A 15,751-nucleotide genomic window follows, 5' to 3' on the forward strand; every position below is an offset into this window, starting at 1 on the left:
AGGCTAATGGAACGTGAAGTATGGACTTTTTGACCGAAAATACATCTGTTGTGGACCTGGGATGCTTTCTGATGAAGACAACTAAAGGTAGGCGATTATTGACAATATTATAGAAGATGAGATGGTTCATACTGTTGCGTCCAAGATGGCGCCGAGCACTGTATATTAGCTGATTTTCTGAGTATCGCATCTCCTTTTATCGCAAAGTGTGATTACCCAGTAAAGTTAATTTAAAATCTGGTATGACGGGTGTTCTCAAGAGATATTCATCTATAAATGTTAGATTGACAATATACATTTAAAAAATCGTTATAGTATAGCAATTTATTGAAACGTAGCATTGTTTACCGGGACGCTTTTGAGGGGAAATTAGGTAGTCAACGTCAGACAGAGATGTAAAATGCTGTTTTTATATATAAATATGACCTTTATTGAACAAAAGAATGCATGCATTGTATAACATGATGTCCTAGGGGTGCCATCTGATGAAGTTTGTAAAAGGTTAGTGCTACATTTAGCTGTTTATTGATAATATGTGATGGAAGTGGTTGGTCGGAAAATGGCTATGAAGCTGCTTTTTACGATGGACTCATCTAATATAATCTAATGATTTGCTTTTCCTGTAAAACCTTTTTGAAATCGGACGACGTGGGTCGATTCAGGAGAGGTGTATCTATAAAAAAAAAAATATATATTTTTTATTTTTGTAAAAAATTATGATAATTTTTTTATGCTAATTGGCGATATGATTTTTCGCTGGATTTTGATCCCGCTAACGGGATCAGATGCTCAAGAGGTTAACCGGTAGGCTACCTGCCGCTACTATGAAATATATATTGTGGTTATATTTTGTTATATTTCATATAATAAAACATGTAAAAATATATTATTTGGTCTACTTACCCCTGCTAGAAGACCAAAGAACTTCTCGTAGGTCCTCTGTTGGGCACAGCAGTCCAGAATCATATTGCACAGCTCTTTCTGTTGGGAGAAGACACACAAAAATAGCTTTAATCACTGGCACACGGACATAGAGGGGGGATGCTGGCCGAGCCAGGCAGGGCTGCACCTATGGGGGATAGAAAATACCTTGTACTGGCCTGGAGTGGAGACCCATCTGTTACATCCTCCTGTAGCCAGGCTGCTTCTGAAATAGGACCCTATTCTCTACATAATGCCATTTGGGCATGGTCAAATGTAGTGCGCTGTAGGAATAGGGTGCTATTTCGGACAGCGCCATTGTCTTTCCTCTCTCATTCTCCAACAATTATCCCAGCTAAGCAGGTTATTGATTTCATAAGATTATATTTTCGATGAGGAAGCCAGCCTTGGGCGACCATGGGCTGCGGTATGATCAATCTTCACACTAACGTCCTAGACAGGCCATGACAAAATTACACTGGTAGTGAGGAGAGATAGGAGAAAGTAAATATCTTGGGCTAATAATAGGAGAACTATGATATGGAGATGGGAAAATGTATTTTCTATTTGTTTGACTAAAATATGAACATTTAATTGGAACACATTCAGATAACACAACACCTCATTCAATGTCTCTCTCAGCAGTTATTATAATAATGATGGGTATGAGGCTAGGCACTGTATGTATAGTTTGTTACTGAGAAGCCAATCTGTCTGGCGACTGTCTCTCTCGGCCACAGAGGAAGCCCTGGCAGCAGCATCAGGAGACTTATGTTGTGTGATACTGAGATTGAAAGTGTGATGTTCACACAGCGTGCATGATTCACACACCGTCCATGCCTGGCAACACGATGGGAATGCAATGAGACTGCTGTCTGTCCCCTCTCATCTCAGCTGCTTTCCACCCGGAGGACATTTGTCCGGCGCCGACAAAGATGGCTGCCTCGCTTCGCGTTCCTAGGAAACTATGCAGTATTTAGCTTTTTTTTATTAGATATTACTGCATGGTCGGAACTAGAAGCACAAGCATTTCGCTACACTTGCATTAACACCTGCTAACCATGTGTATGTGACAAATACATTTGATTTGATGGCACCCTATTCCCTTGTTTAGGGATGGGCAACTTTGATGGGGTGGGGGCCACATGAAATCGTTACGCACCATGAGGGGATGTAGTGGTTTGTGGGTCTGCATACCCACATCCTAACCTTTTGGGGTCCCTAAGCGAACTTTTTGCCATACACATTTTGCCATAAGGTGGAGAGAAATGTTTGCAGTTTTAATATGATACACTACATGACGAAAAGTATGTGGACACCTGCTCGTCGAACATTTAATTCCAAAATCATGAGCATTAATATGGAGTTTGTCCCCCCTTTGTTGCTACTTGGCATAGGTCCTCTTTTGGGCACAGCAGTCCAGAATCATGTTGAATAAAAATAAAAAAAACTTTACTCTGGCACATGGACACAGAGATGGGATACTAGAGATTGCTGTCCTGCTAGAGCTGCCCTGGTCAACTGTAAGCACTGTTATTGTGAAGTGGAAGGAGCAACAACGGCCCAGGTGCGAAGTGGTAGGCCACAGAACGAGTGCTGAAATGCGTAGCACGCAAAAATGGTCTGTCCTCGGTTGGAACACTCACTGCAGAGTTCCAAACTGCCTCTTGAAGCAACGTCAGCACAATAACTGTTAGTCGGGGGCTTCACGGAATGGGTTTCCATGGCCGAGCAGCTTTACACAAGCCTAAAATCACTACACACAAGCCCAAATGTTGGCTGGAGTGGTGTAAAGCTCACTGCCAGTGGAAACACGTTCTCTGGAGTGATAAATCCCGCTTCACCATCTGGCAGTCCGACGGACTAATCTGGGTTTGGCGGACGCCAGGAGAACGCAACCTGCCCGAATGAATAGTGCCAACTGTAAAATTTGCGGAAAAATGGTCTGGGGCTGTTTTTCATGGTTCGGGCTAGGCCCCTTAGTTCCAGTGAAGGGAAACCTTAACGCTGCAGCATACAATGACATTCTAGATGATTCTGTGCTTCCAACTTTGTGGAAACTAATTTGTGTAAGGCCCATGCCTGTTTCAGCATTACAATGCACAAACAGAGATGCAAACTGCTGAGGGCCCAAAAAGGTAACACTTTTTTTTTGCTGCACTGAAACATGCAAAAAAATCCCTGCTAGGGGGAAATGCAGGTTAACTAATTAAACAACAAAAGAAAATGATCCACATGATCAAGTGGTTAATGTGAACCTAACTCACATCTAAAAAAATTTAAAGAAAGCAATCCAATGTTATTTGTTGCTTAGACTAACAAAAATGACACTCAAGTCTTGAAAAAAAAAAACAATATAAACTAATATTGCAGTTAGCCATGACAGCCTTTATAATAGAACGCTTGTGACCACACACATAAATATTGCACTTGGAAAAAAACATCTTAAAGTACAAATAGAATGAAACAAACAGGCATTCTATTTTTGCTCTATTATAGTGGCCACTATAGTAGACATCGATCAAGTGCACAAGGCTACATGTGTGAAAAAAGAACATTCAATGAGTAAAAATAAATGTATAATCCCCCTCACCTCACTCACGTGTTACTGTCAACACAACAAAAACAATATCTTGGGCTACACTGCAAATTATTACATTGTACACTATGTGCCTGTGGACATCTGTTCTACAATGTGCCAGCAGAGCATGATACCATTTGTTGGAATAATTGATCTATTTCAGGCAGAGACTACACCTGTCATACTCCTTTTTATCCACTGTATTGAAAAAGTGAGAAACAGGGAAAGTGTGTGGTGTTCCTTTCACCTCTATAGTGGCATCCAGCTAAAGCCAGGCCCAGCTCCAGCTACACTTGATCCCTGAATCCACTTGTTTAACAAGCAACGCCTCATTTTCACCTAATTCTCTTAATGAAAATGCACCACATACTGTAGAAGGAAAACAGTTCATTAGCAGATGGTTAGTTCGTCACACAGATTGCCAGGGTCCATTAAGCAACGAACGCGTTATAACTTGAGGAACGGCAAGGAGTCGTATACCAGTTAATACTATTGCGAATTGTTTAGGTTACTAATGTTAGCTCATCTGATGTTGTAACGTTAGCTGTCTGACTTTATTATCAAGCACATTTTTACACCATAAACTCAATTATCTGATCAGATAAGTTGGCTAATGCTCAACTTTCTCTGGCTAGCTAACGGATAATTCGGTCCAGCGAGCAAGATACTTAACAGCGCTAATGCTTGTTCCACCACACCTTCGCCCTCACCTCAAAGTTTCCAAATGCCAGTTGTTTTTGGTTACAGCTCATGAAGTACGCTTCATCACCTTTTCACCCCGGTCTCCGTGGTCAGGCTTCTCACCTAACGTTACCTCTTCGTTCTCGTTCAGGGGACGCGCTGTTGTAACTGGAAAGCTGCCTTTCCAGAGCGCGCACTGATGCTGTAACTAGTAAATTGGTTGTCTCTTCAGTCGTGTGCTGCGCTGCATTCTGTTATGTGAACGATTGGCTGAGCGTTGGATACTGACAGTGTTGCTCCAAACGCGCATCACTTGTTCACTTACAGCCAGTAGTGATCCAATGCCACCCCACTTTACTAATCGGATCTACACAAATCACGTAGGTCACCTATTTTGGATTCAAAACGGCGAATTTCACCAAAAGGTGACCAGTTCACATCCCTGACAAAGCAAGGTCCATAAAGAAATGGTTTGTAGAGATTGGTGTGGAAGAACTTGATTGACTTGCATCGAGCCCTGACCTCAACCCCCTCGAACACTTTTGGGATGAATTGGAACGCCTACTGCGAGACAAGCCTAACATCAGTGCCCGACCTCACTAATGCTGATGGCTGAACCGAAGCAAGTGGAAGTACTTGGCGCCGAAGTGGATGGCCGATGTTTTACATGCTCCTAACCAACTGTGCTATATTGTTTTTTGTTTTGTTGCTTTGTTTGTAAAAAAATGTTTTACATAATGTTGCTGCTATTGTCTCTTATGACCGGAAATAACTTCTTGACATCAGAACAGCAATTACTCACCACGACCTGCACTCCAGTCTCCTGCCTGGTCATTTCTCCACAACACAAATATTACAGTGGCGACGAGGTGATTAAACTTCTTAAACGGACATTGCTTGAAGGGAAAAATAATTATGTAATTCGTCAGTTATTTTGTAACATTTTCTTTCGCCAGTAGAAAAGGCACTGCTAGTAGGTACAGTGTTCAGGAGCTGCCAAGTAGCAAGACTATTGGAGTAGCGAATAGCAACACTGCTCTCTGGTGGTTAAATAAATAAAAAAAACTCATGGAACCCATTGAAATTAAGCGATCTCAGTGGAGAAATATTGTAAAAAAATATATATAAAAAAGGAAGAAACGTAACACGGTGTGTACATTATTACAAATGAGCGCAGTGAATGAAGTAATTGCAGAAACTTCTGAAGTGAAGAATTAGAGGAAAATTCAGAAAATTATGCAATACAAGGAATGAGGACACTGAACATTTAACTGTGAAAATGGCAACCATTGGTCGAGTACCAGAGTTTGAGGCTACAAAAGAGGATTTTGATTCCTATTTGGAGCGTTTTGAGCGTTGGCTGGCTGCAAATTAAATCTAAGAAAGCAGACGTATTTCTCAGTGTTTTGGGTCCAACTGAGTATGGATTGCTGAAAGGTCTCATTGAACCAATAAAAGCAGTGGAGTTGAACTATGCAGAACTGACTGAAACTCTTTCAAGGCATTTCAAGCCTAAGCAAATTCTCATTGCAGAACGTTTCAGATTTTACCAACGTCACCAGAGTCAAGGGGAAACCATGGCTGGCTACATCCTTGCTTTGAAAAGGCTGGCAAGTACATGTGAGTTTGCACGATTTCTTGATGATGCTCTTTGAGACAAGTTTGTATGTGGTCTCACAGGTGAAGCATATCACAGAAGGCTTCTGTCAGAGAAGGACCTGACCTTTAAGAAAGCCTGTGATATAGCACTTGGACTCGAGCTTGCCCACTGGGATACTATTGAGCTATCGGGACATGCAGAAGGTCAGAAAGGTGTTCACAAGGTCAGTGATGCACGTGGTGAAAAAGGCTCACAAAAGTCACACTTTTCTCAGTCCGATCCTCAAGGTTACACAAGAACAAAGCAGCCCACATCACAAAGGTCTAAGCCAAGTTGCTACAGATGTGGGGGAGATAATCATCAGCCCAGTGAATGTCGATTCCAAAATAAAAGGTTGGACATTTACAGAGTGTGTAAAGCTCCAAAACGCACAGCAAGAGCGCACAAAGTGTCAGACGCAGCACAAGAAGAGGAAGGTACAACTGAAACAGTATTGGAACTGTTCAGTGTACACAGCTCAACAACAAAAATATGGAATCTATCTCAGCATGGAGTTAGCGGGAAAACCAGTACAAATGCAGCTGGACACCGGAGCGTCTGTATCTCTGGTTCCAGAGAGACACTACAAAGAAAAACTGAAGAGTGCCCTATTCAGCCAGCGTCCATCCACCTTTCTTCATATACTGGTGACACTTTTACTGTGTTAGGGCAGATCCAGGTACCAGTCCGGTATGAGGGGAAGGAGTGGACGCTACCGCTTGTCATTGTCAAAGGAGAGAAAAAAAAAATCTACCTTGCTTGGCAGAAACTGGCTACAAAAGATCACGTTGAACCGGGGAGAAATCTTTAGTCTGAGAAATGACAAACCAGTGAGTCAGGCTACACTCACTAACATGCTGGAGAAGCACAAAGAACTTTTCAAAGATGGCTACGGCGAAATACAAGACTTCACAGCAAAGTCAGAGTGCAAGAAGGAACCAAGCCTATCTTTCACAAACCAGTTCAGTTCCCTATGCTCTTAAGGAAGCAGTAGAGAAGGAACTGGACCACGTACAGAAAAATAACATCACGAAAGTAGCGAGGAGCGACTGGGCCGCTCCGATCGTTGTAGTCCCAAAGACAAGACCGTCAGAATGTGCGGAGACTACAAGGTTACAGTAAATCACTGCATACTACCAGAGGAATATCCACTACCAAATGCTGAAGATCTGTTTGCCACTCTAGCTGGTGGGAAGGTTCAGTAAGCTGGACCTGTCATTCGCTTATCAGCAACTGAAGCTGGATCCGGAGTCAGAACAGTCTCTGACCATCATTACACACAAGGGGCTATTCAGATTCAATCGCTTGGCCTATGGAATCTCGACAGCTCCAGCAATATTCCAACACACAATGGATCAGATCTTGGAGGGCATAGACAATGTTGTGTGCTTCATGGACAACATCCTCGTTTCAGCACCAACAATTGGAGAGCACCTTGTAGTGCTGGACAAAGTGATGTCAAGACTGGAGAAATAGAGTGAGAATGAAATGCAACAAGTGTGAGTTCCTCCAGGACTCAGTGAAGTATCTCGGATACAAGATTGATGCACAAGGCCTGCACCCAACCAGCAGCAAGGTGGAAGCAATCGTAAACACACCAGCACCCACACATCTCTCAGAGCTGAGGTCATTTGTGGGGCTCCTGAACTATTACGGAAAGTTTGTGGCAAACTTATCCACATTGTTGCATCCGCTTCACCAACTGCTGCAGGCCGATATAAAGTGGAATTGGTCCCCAAAATGCGAAGAAGCATTTAAGAATTGCAAACAGCGTCTGGTAAAGAGCAAGTGGCTTGCCCACTACAACACAGAGATGAAGCTGAGACTCGTGTGTGACGCATCTCCATACTGAGTAGGAGCCGTCATCTCACATGTTCTACCATCAGGTGAAAAACACCCTATTGCATTTGCATCATGGACTCTGTCACCAAGTGAGAACAATTATGCTCAAATTGAGAAGGAAGCCCTGAGCATAATATTCGGAGTGAAGAAGTTTCACAAATACCTCTACGGAAGGAAGTTCCAACTGCTGACAGATCACAAGCCTCTGTTGGCCATCCTTGGACCAAAATCAGCTATACCAACCCTTGCTGCACTTCGAATGCAACGTTGGGCTCTGATATTGTTAGCCTACGACTATGAGATTTAGTACAGACGATCCAGTGATCACGCAAATTCAGATGCACTATCAAGACTACCATGCAATAGTGACTCCGACAGTGAAGATGATAGAGCAGTCTTCCAGATCTCTCTCATTGACGAACTGCCCATATCTGCTTCAGACATAGCAGAGGAAATGAGGAAAGACCCAGTGCTTTCCAAAGTCTTGGACTTAACATTAGGCGGTTGGCCAACCTTCGTAAATGACGATAACCTTCGTCCATTCATCGACAAGAAAGACCAGTTGTCCACTGATCAAGGATGTGTTCTGTGGGGATCAAGGGTGGTGGTACCTCACAAATTCCAGAGGAGACTGCTATCTGACCTGCATGAGGGACATCCAGGGTTCACTCGAATGAAAGCACTCGCCCGCCGTTATCTGTGGTGGCCTGGATCAGGACATTCAACAGCATGTAGGCCACTGCTCACCTTGTGAAGCTGTTTGCAACAAGCCTGCTGCTGCACCTCTGCATCCATGGTCCTGGGCTGCTACACCTTGGGAACGCATCCATGTGGATTACACCGAGATTGACAAGCAACATTTCCTTGTCGTCGATGTCCATTCCAAGTGGATGGAAATGTTCCCTACTCAACAGACCACAGCTGAGAAAACCATCAATCTTCTCAGACACCTGTTCGCATCCGTCGGACTAGTCAAGGAGCTCGTATCAGACAATAGCCCTCCTTTCATGTCAAACGATTTTGAAATGTTTCTCAAGAACAACGGAGTAAGGCACATCCTGTCACCACCTTACCATCCGGCATCAAACGGAGCAGCAGAGAGAGCCGTGCAAACCTTTAAGAAGGCCTGGACTAGACTCGAGGTTCAGTCTGTGCCCACCCACCAAAGGCTTCCCAAAGGCCTGTTTACTTACCGTAACACACCACACACGGTAACGGAATGTACACCAGTTGAACTGTTTCTGAAACACCAACCGCCTGACATTGTTGAAACCAGATTTGTCAAGCACCGTAGGCAAAGCACCAGCTACAGCAGAAGAAAGCTCATGACAGACACTCAAAGACTGTCAGAGAATTCAAAGAGGGAGAGAGGGTGATAGTACGTGATTTCAGACACCCCAAGCGCCTGTGGAACTCAGGTGTGATCTTGCAACGCAGAGGACCTTTGACTTACCAAGTCCAAATTGGTCATCGCCAGGTCAACGTTCATGTGGATCATCTGCTACGGTCCAACGCCCCAGCAGAGACATGCCGAGAGAACAAGAACAATAACGACCCTCAGGACTATTCTCCTGACTGTGGACGTACGGGAGAGACAGAGCCTGACCTTCCACCTGAACCTGGCCCACCACCGGAAGCCCAGGAAGAGCGGAGATATCCTATTCGACAGCGAAGGGCACCTCAAAAGCTTGACCTGTGAGTTGAGCTGTTTCAGGAGGTAACAGACAGTAAAACAAACAAACACTTTAATATGTCCTAGATAAAAAGAAAAAAAGGACATTACCTGGGTTAGTTATGAGGACAAACTCAATTTTTGGGGCAGAATAATCCTCTGGATTTGTGCTGGGCTCAGAAAAATCTGCTTCAACCCAGTAGTTGAAAAATGTTTTAAGAATGCATTGTTCAGATATTGCATTAGTAGTTCCCTAACATATTTACCTTGTTCTTTGGGAGTTAAACACTATGGGGGAGGAGTGTAGTATCTGGGATCTACATCTGTTTATATTAGTTACTATGCTGTTACTAAGTAGTAATGTATTACGGCAGTGTTACGTTACTACACCTAATAGGAAATGCACATGCGCACTACTGTGCCGGGGGCTGTGGAGCACGAGAGGTTTTGACTAAACGAAAACGAACTGTACTCCCGTCTCCTGCCTGGTCATTTCTCCACAACACAAATATTACAACTTGTATTCGGCGCATGTGACAAATAAAGTTTGATTTGATGTCCCCGCAGCAATGTTCCAACATCCCAGAAGAGTGGGGGCTGTTATAGCAGCAAAGGGGGAACCAACTCCATATTAATGCCCATGATTTTGGAATGAGATGTTCAATAAGCAGGGGTCCACATACCTTTGGCCATGCAGTGAACATGTCAACAGGCTTGATGGAAACAGCTAATTTGACGGTAAACTTTCCAAATGTCAACAAAACAATACGCTAGACAAGGTGGGATCGTTTTGTGTCAGTAAAATTAATGATAGAGAGATGGCTGTGGAAAACTTGTGTCCTCCCAGTATGACTCGGGAAAGCATGCAGTTTAATAGGCTAGATGAAATAAGTTAGGCTCTTGGAAAGTCATCTGCAAGACATCATTGAACACCGCAGCAATACAACTCCAAGAGCATTTTTATAACTAGTGGTTGATGTAAATTCCAGTTCAGGTTAAGTCCAAGAGAATAGATTTGAGACAGAGACAGGCAGCTGACTGAAAATAAGGATTTCCCTTCATGTTTTTAACCCAAGAACCCTTTCTAATCTACAGTAGAAGTCAGAAGTTTACATACACCTTAGCCAAATAAATGTAAACTCATTTTTTTCACAATTCCTGACATTTAATCCTAGTAAAACGTCTGTTTTAGGCCAGTTCGGATCACACTCTATTTTAAGAATGTGAAATTTCAGAATAACAGGAGAGAAAATAATTTATTTCAGCTTTTATTTCTTTCATCACATTCCCAGTGGGTCAGATGTTTACATACACTCAATTAGTATTTGGTAGCATTGCCTTTAAATTGTTTAACTTGGGTCAAACATTTCGGGTAGCCTTCCACAAGTTTCCCCACAATACGTTGGGTGAATTTTGGCCCATTCCTCCTGACAGAGCTGGTGTAACAGAGACAGGTTTGTAGGCCTCCTTGCTCACACACGCCTTTTCAGTTCTGCCCACAATTTTATGGGATTGAGGTCAGGGCTTTGTGATGGCCACTCTAATACCTTGACTTTGTTGTCCTTAATCCATTTTGCCACAACTTTGGAAGTATGCTTGGGGTCATTGTCCATTTGGAAGACCCATTTGCGACCAAGCTTTAACTTCCTGACTGATGTCTTGAGATGTTGCTTCAATATACATCTACATAATTTTCCATCCTCATGATGCCATCTATTTTGTGAAGTACACCAGTCCCTCCTGGAGCAAAGCACCCCCACAACATGATGCTGCCACCCCCGTGCTTCACAGTTGGGATGGTGTTCTTCGGCTTGCAAGCCTCCCCCTTTTTCCTCCAAACATAACGATGGGCATTATGGCCAAACAGTTCTATTTTTGTTTCATCAGACCAGAGGACATTTCCGAAAAAGTACAATCTTTGTCCCAATGTGCAGTTGCAAACCGTAGTCTGGCTTTTTTATGGCGGTTTTATAGCAGTGGCTTCTTCCTTGCTGAGCGGCCTTTCAGGTTATAGGACTCGTTTTACTGTGGATATAGATACTTTTGTACCCGTTTCCTCCAGCATCTTCACAAGGTCCTTTGCTGTTGTTCTGGGATTGATTTGCACTTTTCTCACCAAAGTACGTTCATCTCTAGGAGACAGAACGCCTCTCCTTCCTGAGCGGTATGACGGCTGCGTGGTCCCATGGTGTTTATACTTGCGTACTATTGCTTGTACCGATGAACAGGCGTTTGGAAATTGCTCCCAAGGATGAACTAGAATTGTGGAGGAGGTCTACAATTTTTTTTCTGAGGTCTTGGCTGATTTGTTTTGATTTTCCCATGATGTCAAGCAAAGAGGCACTGAGTTTGAAGGTAGGCCTTGAAATACATCCACAGGTACACCTCCAATTGACTCAAAGTATGTCAATTAGCCTATCAGAAGCTTCTAAAGCCATGACATAATTTTCTGGAATTTTCCAAGCTGTTTAAAGGCACAGTCAACTTAGTGTATGAAAACTTCTGATCCCCTGGAATTGTGATACAGTGAATTATAAGTGAAATAATCTGTCTGTAAACAATTGCTGGAAAAATTACTTGTATATTGCACAAAGTAGATGTCCTAACGACTTGCCAAAACTATAGTTTGTCATCAAGAAATGTGTGGAGTGGTAGAAAAAATGTTTTAAATGACTCCAACTTAAGTGTATGTAAACTTCAACTGTATTTTTTCTCCTTTAAAAACAGAGGCAGACAGGCATCGTTTCTGTGTGTGCCCACAGTCCAGTGAGCCGTGAAAAGAGAATAGGGCTATACTCTGCTGTGGTTGTGAATTGGTTGACAATCACTGCTTCAGTCATTAGCTTTTCTAATGTGTCGATACAATCAAAGCTAAGATATTGAGCAGTCCATAAGCTCAAGGTCTCTGTTCTTATCCTATCCACTTGGCTGTCGGTCCAAGGAATTCTCTAAATGCATGTGTACCCATAGCCTAGAATATGTGAATTATAGAATGTTTGTGTCCTTGTCCACCTGGTTGAGGGCAGAAACCCCCATCACTGACACTCCCTGAGTCCTTGCAGCTGGGTGGGTATTACACGCTCAGGTAGCCTCTATAGGAAGTGTGAGGATTATATATGCAGAGACATAGAACCACATAGAAATAGTTCTCTATGCGTGCATGCTGCCCAGCAGCATTAAAGAGAGATTTCACTTTAAATAACATATTTGGTTCATTACCATGAAAGCAGTTTGTTGAAAGAGAGCAGTCATGCTTTGGGTTCATTTACTGAGCAATTTCTTACCAAAAACCAATGCAGCTCTGACCATCCCTGCAGCTTATTATGGTATTTCTCTGGGCTACAAAGGAAGTATTCAGCCCCTTTGCTACTAGAGAAGAAATTGAGCTCAGGTGCATCCTGTGCCCATTGATCATCCTTGAGATGTTTCTACAACTTGGAGTCCATCTGTGGTAAATTCAACTGATTGGACATAATTTGGAAAGGCACACCTGTCTATATTAAGGTCCCACAGTTGACAGTGCATATCAGAGGAAAAAAAAAAAAAAAACAAGCCATGAGGTCGAAGGAATTGTCCGTAGAGCTCCGAGACAGGGTTGTGTCGAGGCACAGATCTGGGTAAGGGTACTAACACATTTCTGCAGCTTTCAAGGTCCCCAAGAACACAGCAGCCTCCATTATTCTAAAATGGAAGTTTGGAACCATCAAAACTCTTCCTAGAGCTGGCTGCCCTGCCAAACTGAGCAATTGGGAGAGAAGGGCCTTGGTCAGGGAGGTGACCAAGAACCCAATGGTCACTCTGAATGAGCTCCTCTGTGGAGATTGGAGAACCTTCCAGAAAAACAACCATCTCTGCAGCACTCCACCAATCAGGCCTTTACGGTACAGTGGACAGACGGAAGCCACTCCTCAGTGAAATGCACATGACAGCTGGCTTGGAGTTTGCCAAATGGCACCTAAAGACTCTCAGACCATGAGAAACAAGATTCTCTGGTCTGATGAAACCAAGATTGAACTCTTTGGCCTGAACCAAGCGTCATGTCTGGAGGAAACCTGGCACCATCCCTACGGTGAAGCATGGTGGTGACAGCATCACACTGTGGGGATGTTTTTCAGCGGCAGGGACTGAGAGACTAGTCAGTAACGAGGAAAAGATGAATGGAGCGAAGTACAGAGAGATCCTTGATGAAAACCTGCTCCAGAGTGCTCAGGACCTCAGACTGGGGTGAAGGTTCACCTTCCAACATGTTAATGATCCTAAGCACACAGCCAAGACAATGCAGGAGTGGCTTTGGGACAAGTCTCAATGTCCTCGAGTGGCCAACCCCCCGACTTGAACCCGATCGAACATCTCTGGAGAGACCAAAAAATTGCTGTGCAGCGACGCTCCCCATCCAACCTGACAGAGCTTGCTTGAGAGGATCTGCAGAGAGGAATGGGAGAACCTCCCCAAATACAGGTGTGCCAAGCTTGTAGCATCATCCCCAAGAGCCTGTAGTCGCTGCCAAAGGAGCTTCAAAGTACTGAGTACTGTGTGACTGTCATATAGGCCTATCTAGCAATAAAGGCCTGGTGATGGTTTGATGCTTACAGGCTCATCCCAGTTATGACATTATACTATACATTGAGGACTGAAAGTCATTGAGGGTCAGTTTATCTGATCCAGATTAGCCTAAACCTAGTCCTGGACTAAACAGCATGGTCAGTGGAAAAAAAATCACCATTTAAAGTTCTTTCTTAGGAGCCCTGGAGTAGGCTTAATCGGAATCCAGGAAACTGGCCTTCAATGTGGGTGGCAGGTAGACTAGCGGTTAAGAGCGTTTGGCCAGTAACCGAAAAATCGCTGGTTGGAATCCCCGAGCAAACTAGGTAACAAAAAATAAATCTGCCAATATGCCCTTGGTCCTGCAAGTGGCTCTGGATAAAATGTAGGGCTGTCTAACTCAAATAAATGATCTTGGTCGACAGAGAGTCATCCTGTTTTTTCTACCAATCAATTGGTAGAAATGTTTAACATTATTTTTCCATATATTGGACACACACCCTATGTGTTTGATTAAAATCAACTACATATGCACTGAGCTTGTCTGATGCTTTAAGCACACTGTGATTAAATAATTAATTAACAAATGACCCAAAAAAAAAGAGCCCGATGGTCACACTTAAAATGACAACGAGTGAATGTGCGACTGTCTCGCTCTCCTCCCTACTTCAGCAAAAAGGCACCACAGCAAGTGTTTATTGCACTGTCCGTGCTGAAGCTGCAACATCATTTCAGCGATTTAGTTTCTTACTTGTTTCTGACTGACAAGTTCTGTCACTGAAATCCTCAATTTGTTTGGAAAAACACTCCCTCAACCCTTGCTCTCTTTATGTGAAACATGTACGCATCTCATGCATGTGACCAATAGGGCCTGACCTATAGCTTATCATAAATCACAAATTAATTGGTCATAAATTCAGAACACAGTAACAAGTGACAGCAAAATAGATGCGGAGGACGTGAAAAAGAAACTCGAAACAGGCGAATGTTTACTGGTTGTTCAGGAGGGAAAGGGGAAGTCAGACTCATTTGTGGAAACTACTAGAGATCAAGATAAAGGAGGATATAGGAGCAAGCGTTGCGTGAGTATTGTGTGCCACACAGTTGCTCTTAGATTACAATATTATAAATAACTAAGTGTCCCAGAGTCTGTTCTGACGAAAAAAATATATAAAGCCTTTATTACAGCAGACAAAAAACAGTTGCACACATTTGTGAATTGCGGTTTATTTCTTGTGTAGGCTAATTATTCAAAGCTCCCATTGTTATTTAATTTTTAAACTAAAATGCTTGATTGCATTTCAAAGCATGAATGTCTCGTATGCTGTGATGGCATGAACAAATGAATGATTGATTGATACAGTAGCTTATATATTTGAAATATAGGCCTAAGTAAGTTATGGTATTTAGACTAAACAGGACACGCTCTTAGGCCTACAGCTAGGGGGGTGGTTGTACAAAGCCTACTAATGATAACGACATTACTTATTATTATAATGATGATCATAATAATTGTAATAATAACAATAAGGACATCAAGAAAAGGGAGGATATAGGAGCGAGAGCTGCGTGCATATTATGTGACAAACAGGTGCCGTTAGATTCATATATTTTTCTGCCTGTTTGGAACAGTGTAAACACTAAATCAATTATAAGTAATACCAGTCTGTTCTAAGGAAAACAATTGTAAAGCCTTTATTATAGCATAGCAAAGATAAAAAAACAGCCGAATCTGTGAAATTGCTTTATCCAACCCGGTTCCTAGAGAGCTACCCTCCTGTAGGTTTTCACTCCAACCCCAGTTGTAACTAACCTGATTAATCTTATCACCCAGCTAATTATTAGAATCAGGTGTGCCAGATTCAGGTTGGAG

The 15,751-nt window shown here is 42.9% G+C and overlaps 1 protein-coding gene across 2 annotated transcripts in view; it reads right to left on the bottom strand.

Annotated features, from left to right (window-relative positions):
• Positions 1-15,751, bottom strand: part of LOC106586461 (pre-mRNA-splicing factor CWC22 homolog) — a 60,820-nt gene that overhangs the window by 7,916 nt on the left and 37,153 nt on the right. For both annotated transcript variants that reach the window (XM_014173806.2, XM_014173807.2), the window contains exon 15: positions 904-981. In XM_014173806.2, the coding sequence (XP_014029281.1) occupies positions 904-981 (78 nt within the window). The remainder of the gene's footprint in view (positions 1-903; positions 982-15,751) is intronic.

This window comes from Salmo salar, chromosome ssa25 (assembly GCF_905237065.1).
Source record: "Salmo salar chromosome ssa25, Ssal_v3.1, whole genome shotgun sequence".
Taxonomy (NCBI): Eukaryota; Metazoa; Chordata; class Actinopteri; order Salmoniformes; family Salmonidae; genus Salmo; species Salmo salar.